The following is a 7,026-nucleotide window of genomic DNA, read 5'->3' as shown; positions in this document are numbered from 1 at the left end:
ACACGTGGTACCGCCCAGACACACCGGCCAGTGTGACATTCTCCTCTCCATGTCACAGTGCTCTCACCACCGGGCATGGACAGAGACTGCTTATAGGGCCCCTTTAAGGATGCTTTGCCAAGGACCACCAGGAACAACAGTCCAGTATCACAATTCGGGACTAGAGTCCCCCCCATTTTCCCCTGGGGCCGAGGGTCCAAAAGACAGAGATCGCCTTCTCTTCTTCCCTGAAGATGGAGGGCATCCTCACACCCTCCTCAGCTCTCTCTCTGTCCACTCCAAAACTGGTAGTTGCTGAAGAAGGTCTCTTGGCTCACCAATGCATCCCCCTAAAATGCAGTCCCTCTTGAAAGAAAGAGTGGTTCAGTCTATGGTAAACAAGCAGAGTCCAGCCAAAAGCCACTCTATCATCTCCCCCCAACCTTCTTCTCTGAACATCTGAGGTTTCAGGCTGTCTCTCTTTTCTTCAAATTCAGGAGGAGTAATATTTCATAAAGCCTTCATTTCACAGGAAAGGGTTAAAAGTCCCGGACTCCCCGGATGGCTGCAATCTCAGCCCAGGACTCTTTCTCCAGTCTCCCATGCTGGGCATCTTCTCCCCCCCCTTCTCCTTCTCCTCCGCCGGCAAACTCCTAGGTGTCTGCTGGCTCTCTATCTCTTTTCCCTCTAGCTTAGGGGAGGGGGAACAAAAACATCCCAGATGTTCTCCACCCTTCCATCCGCAGGAGCTGGCCCAGCTCGGTTCCCGATCCTTCATCCCCTGGCCTACCTGTGCAGGCCGCATGGCTCCCCTCCCCCACCCAGCCCGGGCTGGGCAGGGGAGGTCCGTACCATGCGGTGACCGGAATCAAAGAAGGACGAGTCCTCCTGGGAATTCCGCTTTTAACCCCTCTGTGTTCTCAGAGGCGTGTCCACCTTCAATTGGTCACCCCAAGTGTCAGTATCTAAACCTGACCCCTGACTGGAAGGACCTCTTCCTTCCAAAAAAAAAATTCTCTTCCCGTGTCAAACCATGACAACCTCAAAAGAGATTGAGTAAGGCTCTGTATGTTTACAATTTCCTAAATAGCTCTACAGAAGAGCCTGACCCTCCCATCTATAGACACTTTCTGAACAACAAAAAAGCAAAAATTAAGGAACATCCCCCAGTTTTAATAAAAAATTTAGACACAGGGCAAATAGAAGGGCCATACAACCTCATAACATGGGGAAAAGGTTTTGCTTGTGTTTCTACAGGTCAAGGACTTAAGTGGGTCCCAGGAAAGAATGTGAAGCCTTACAATGCACCGAAATCCGCTGGCACCCCCACACCAGACAGTACTTCTGCAAGTACAAGCCAAGAAGCCAGCACCCAGACCTGAACCACGCTGCGTCATCGAGAGAAAAATGGACTTTTTATCGTTTATATGCGTGCATGTTGCCTTTGTTATTCTGTTTCAGTTTTTGTATTGAAGTTTTACTTGTAATTCAACCAAAGACAAATGCCTGGGTAGCTTTAGCCAAGCCTGCAAGCTCTAAGACCACCTATATATCTAACACAAACCCTAACAAACCTTTTTCAACCCGTTTAATTATAAGACCTTTTCCAAAAAATTCTGACAATGCCTCCCTTACTATAATCAGTGATTTGATAACAATTAGGCCATCTCAGCTACACAGTTTACTTAATGGTTTGAGCCTTGCACCTTAGCTAAAGGAACTCTGTAAAATAAGCTTGACTGTTCCAGTAGTAATAAGTATAGTTTTAGTAGCAATACCCTGTACACCTCCAAGTGTGCAGAAAATAGTTGTTAAGTCAATATTTAGTATTTCAAATGGTTCAGTGAAAACAGGGGAGATGTTGGGAAGGGTAGATAAATATGATTAAGAACCACAGTAGTACAGCCAGGACAAATATAACGCCCCCTACTGGCTGGACAATAACCCTCACTTACAGAGGGGTCCAAAAACCAATTGGACTGTTCCATCTCACCCCTCAGAATGTATGGTTCACCCCCACCTGTAACCCTCCCCTGAACCATCAGGTGCCTGTGACCCCATTGGCCCAGGTCCTGTTCCAGCCCACCTTGGAGCCCCACTTGATAAAGGGTCGCCGGGGGGCCGGACGCCCTCTTGGATCTTCCCCTCTCCTCCTGGAGCGTCCTCCGGGAGTCCCTGCTCCCCTCTTTGTCTCTCCCCTCCCCCATCACCTCAGGCCCAGCCACGTGCTGTGTCTAGCAGCTCGAGGCAGGGCCTTTCTGCATCCTGAATAAACCTGATCCCCCAAGAGCAACAACAGAGATCTCGCTTGTATCTGTCCATGGAATACAAAATAAACGTCTTTACAGGGGACCCCATGGGGGAGTGTCTCAGCATGATGGTACCATAGGAGGTCCCAGTAAAATTAGGTGTGTGAGATTGTCAGGAGTGAACCTCAGGGTGGGGGTCCTGGTACAGGAGTCTGGGGGGTTGAGTCTGTGCAGGGGCTCAGGGGGGTCGCCATTCAGATGCCCCCCCCCCCTCGGCTCCTCTCAGGCACCGGACCAGCTGCAGATCCTTGAGGAACAGGGTGACTTGGCGGGCGTGCAGCGAGCACAGGTACGTGTCTTCCAGCAACCGCACGATGAAGGCCTCTGCCGCCTGTGTCCTAAAAGCTGAGGGGGTGTCCCCAAAGCCCCCCAGCATGCTCCAACCCCCACAGCTCTTTCCCAGGCAGAGACCCCCCCCCACAAAACACACACCCAGGGGGAAGGGTTCCTCCAAACCCACCCACGGGTGACTGGGGGGACTGAAACACTCTGTGCCTGTAAATGTGTGAGGGGAGACCAACACCCAGTGACCCATCCCCAGTCCCCAACAGACCTCCGGAATAAGAGACCACCCCCACCACCCAGAGGTCTCTCAGAGGCCTTCTCAACATCCATGGAACCCTGTCCAAGAACCCATAGACCCCGCCCCAGCCAATGGACGCTCTCCTAGACTCCCCCTCAGCTCCCATCACACACACCCAACAAACCTCTCAGCCTCATCCACACACCAAAAGAGACCTTCCTGGACCTCCCCAGCCCCCCAGAGACATCCCCAGCACCCACACCCCCCCCTGCAGCACCCACAGAACCCCCCTTCCCCAACCCCCACATTTCTTCTCAGCACCCATGAGATCCCCCTCATCCCCCTCCCCACCCCCCTAGTTCCCTGGATACCCCAGGAGGACCCATAGGACCCCTCCAGCCCCTCTGTGAACCCCCTTCACCACTCCTGTGCCTTCCAACCCCTACCTCCTGCAGCGCCAGCAGGGCCATGCGCTGCCAGTGGTAATTCACCCCACGGGTGAAGAGTAGGCAGATCTCCTGCACCTGCGGCAGAGAGGGCACGGGGAGGGGGCCACATGGCGGCATCGGGGTCACAGGGAGAGCGGGGACATTGGGACAACATGGAGGGGATATGGGGACATTGGGGACATCCTGGGCTGGGGCCACCACCATGGTGACACCCTGGAGACATGGAGACGCTGCCCTGGGGACATCCCAGGGACCTGGGGACACCCTTGTTGTCACCCTGGAGACACTTTGGGGACACCCCAGGGACAGGAACACAGCCGACAGGAACACCTGAGGATACACTGGGGAGTGTGGATGTGGGAACACCATGATGGGGACACCCTGCAGAGATCCCAGGTGGGAGGCAGGGGTGAAACACCACTCTAGGAACATCTTGGGAACACCCTCAGCCATAGGAACATGTGGACACTCCCCTGGCGACACCCTGATGGGGCAGGTGGGACAGTGCCAGAACGGTGGGAGGGGCACAGGGAACACTCAACCCATGAAGGTGGCAGGACACAAAGATGTCTGGAACCACAGAAGGACATTGGGGGATATGCAAAGATGTTGGGAGAGGACAGGCCCACTATGTCACGAGGACGGGGAGGACAAGAACATGGGGAGGGCTGGAACAGGGTTGAGTGGGGGCCCTGGGGAAAGGGGATGGTCCTGAGAAGTCCCGGGGGTGATCTGGGGTTCTGGGGGGTAACTTGATTGGTCTGTAAGGGGTTGGAGGGTCCCAATGGGTTTTAGGGAGGGGGTCAAGGGGACGTTGGAGGGTTCCAGGATGGATTTCAGGGGGGCCTACTGTTAGGAAAATAAGGCCTTTTTGTTCATAATATAGAGTTTTTACATCCATAAAATAGAATTTTTACTTAGAGTTTTCACTTGTCTGAATATGTTCTCATTTTGCCAGGCATTCCAGTGGGTATCTCTCAAGGACAATTCCGTTACAAACTGTTTTAGGGAGTTAAAACTGATTTAGGGAGTTGATGTTGCTAGGCACCTAAGCACCTAAGCGAGTATCTTTCAAGGACAGTTCCGTTACAGACTTAGCAAAGCATGTACTCTTGTGGAATGCAAGTAAACGTGCCTAGAGATAACATTTCTTGTTTTGAGAGGATTCCCAGATCACAGGGACAACCTTGAGGAAGACTACTGGCCTTCATCCCACGACCACCAAGAGGCAGAAAACGACCACCTAGCAACAGGGTGCACCTGCGCAGAAAAGACACCAGAACGTCACACATCCGGAAGAGAAGACCCAATAAGTTGGGGGGGAACGGGGGACGAAGGTGCGGTAGTTAGAATGACTGCCGCCCAGCGCTGATTTGCTTTCGTTTCCTACCATTAATAAATCTTTTTTAATTGGATTGGAAAGCCTATTGTGCTCGTTCATAACACTACAGTGGATTTGGGGTTGGATTTTAAGGGGTCCAGTGGATTGTTTGAAGAGTCCCGGTGGGTATTTGGGAGAATCCTGCGGGGAGCTGAAGGGTCCCAGAGTGGATTTAAAGGCTCTGGGGGAGTATTCAGGGTCTGAAAGGGTTGATCTGGGGTGTTCTGGGATGGATTTGGGGATCCCAGAAGAGGGGATCCAGAGTGGTTTGGAAGATACCAGACAATGTTGGAGGTTCTAGGTGAAATTGGGGGGGTCCTGGAGGGGTTTGGGGGTCCTAAAGTAGATTTTAAGGGTATCTGAGATGATCTGTGCAGTCCCAGGGGAGTTTGGGAGTCCATGGGGGGTGTTGGGAAGGTTCCGTGGGGGAAATTGGAGTGTCTGGGGATTTTACGGTGCAGGAGTGTTCATTTTGGGATGTGGGGGGTTCTTACCAGGTGGGCGAAGGGGCCGGGGCGCAGCAGCAGGCGGGCGCTGCTCTGATACCTGCGGATCTCCTGCAATGCCCGCTGACCTGGGCGGCGCCCTGCAGGGGCATTGGATAGGGGTCTGTGGGGGCTTTAGCGGATCTGTTTGGCCTGGGGAGCACAGATGGGGGGCTCTGAAGGAACATGGGGGGTATAAGAGATCCATAGGGCCTGGTGGAACACAGGGCTTTATGGGGGGGCTATAGGGGCCTGGGGGACAGGGGAAAGCTGTGGAGGTTATAAGGGATCTGTAAGGTCTGAGGGGACATTGCAGGTATGAGGGATCTATAGAGATCTACAGTGATGGCCAATATAGGGGAGTTATAGGGGACAGGGAGTATGAGGGGTTTTGAGGAACAGGGTGTAGGGGGCTGTAGCAATGTATCTGAACAACTTGGGCCTCAGTGTGCACCAGCCATACCACTTGTAACTGTTCTTACCAGAATTTTCTCAGGAATTCATCAAGGTTACTAAGACATAAACTGTACTAAAATAAGAACGAAGAAGCTGAGAAACAGCGGGATCACAAGAACTAGATAACAGAGAACTGTAGAACACCTGCATGGTAACAAATAATGGAAGCTGAGAAGTGGAGGCAGAGAATGAGGGAACAAGACAAAGGCACCATTCAATTAGTGTGATCTTAGTAGTTTGTAGAATCTATAAAAGTGTGTGCAATGTAAAGAATATATGGCTTCTGCTTGGTCATACTAGTCAGTTGTTCAGGAGTCTTGGTTTACACACAATAGAGAGCTATAGGGGAGAGGAAGTGTGGAGTGACTATAGTGATGGAAGCATATAAGGGTATCTAGGGCACAGGCTGGGGACGGAGGACAACAATGGGGGAGTCCATAGGAGTGCTCTGGAGGGGGGTCTAAAAGGGGCTCGATGTGGGAGGTCCATAGGGGGTGTCTGTAAGGGGAGTCCCCCGCCCCTCACTCACTGCGTGCCCACGGCCAGGGCGATGGGGGGGCTGGGGGAGCGCCACGCTGCCGGGGGGTGGGTTTGGGGCAGGGCATGGCGTGGCCGAGTCCGCCGCAGGGTCAGGGCAAGTCCAGGCGTCTGGCGGGGCTGGAAGAGACCCAACGGCCGGAGAAGGGGGAGTCAGGGTGGACTGAGGTGTCTGGGGCCACTCCCGGGTCCCCCCAAGCCCCTCCTGCCTCTCCGTGCCAGTGACATTACGCCCGGGATCCGCCGCTGCCACCCTGTTCAAACCGCCCGCTGCCCTGTTCAAACCTTCCGCTGCCGCTGCCCTGTTCAAACCTCCCGCTGCCTCCCTGTTCAAATCTCCCGCCGCCGCGGCGCTGTTCGTGACGTCACTTCCTTCCGCGCGCCAATCGGGGTGCGCGACCGCTCTGCGGCGCCGGACTCCGTGACTCGATGGTGCCGCAGCGGACGGGGCTCATTAGCATAAATTTGCATGACCCCGGCCCGGGCATCCCGCGCCTCGGTGCTCCCAGGGTAATCTCTGTTACCATCCCAGTGTGATCCCCGTCAGTCCTAGTGTGGTTCCCGTTGTTCCCGGTCATCTGCGTGGCTCCAGTTACTCCCAGAAGGATCCCAGTACGATTGCAGTCCCCTGCAATAGGATTCTAGTGCTTTCCAGTCACTCCCAGTGCGAGTCCAGTATGATCACAACTGTGAAAAACGCCAATCACTTGGCTTTTAAAATTTTAAAAGTTTAATAATAATAAAATTATTATAAAAATAGTAATACAATTAGAGTAATAAAATTTAGAGGTAGGACAATTACAAGACAATAAAAGGCAAAGAATTATGGACGTGTCCGGATGCTCTCGGACACTAAGTCACGAAAAGCATACCTTGTGAACAAAGGAATAGCCGTAAAAGCATAACC

General features: G+C 53.1%; 1 protein-coding gene across 1 annotated transcript; it reads right to left on the bottom strand.

Moving 5' to 3' along the window:
- Nucleotides 1-2,466: 2,466 nt before the first annotated feature.
- Nucleotides 2,467-6,187, bottom strand: LOC116806939 (histone H3-like centromeric protein A). The gene is made up of 4 exons (XM_032744759.1): nt 6,112-6,187; nt 5,136-5,227; nt 3,258-3,335; nt 2,467-2,619 (listed from the first exon to the last, which is right to left on the bottom strand). The coding sequence occupies exons 1-4, from the start codon at nt 6,185-6,187 to the stop codon at nt 2,467-2,469; spliced, it is 399 nt and encodes a 132-aa protein (XP_032600650.1).
- Between the last annotated feature and the right edge of the window lie 839 nt (nt 6,188-7,026).

This window comes from Taeniopygia guttata, chromosome W (genome assembly GCF_048771995.1).
Source record: "Taeniopygia guttata chromosome W, bTaeGut7.mat, whole genome shotgun sequence".
NCBI classification, from domain to species: Eukaryota; Metazoa; Chordata; class Aves; order Passeriformes; family Estrildidae; genus Taeniopygia; species Taeniopygia guttata.
Note: the sequence above shows the minus strand (reverse complement) of the source record. Positions and strands in the feature narration are given on the sequence as shown.

Coding starts and splice junctions, on each gene's coding strand:
- LOC116806939 (XM_032744759.1), bottom strand. CDS start 6,187: ATGCCCTGCCCCAAACCCACCCCCCGGCAGCGTGGCGCTCCCCCAGCC. Junction 5,228..6,111: donor GCCCTGGCCGTGGGCACGCA/GTGAGTGAGGGG, acceptor ATGCCCCTGCAG/GGCGCCGCCCAGGTCAGCGG. Junction 2,620..3,257: donor CCCTGCTGGCGCTGCAGGAG/GTAGGGGTTGGA, acceptor TTTAGGACACAG/GCGGCAGAGGCCTTCATCGT.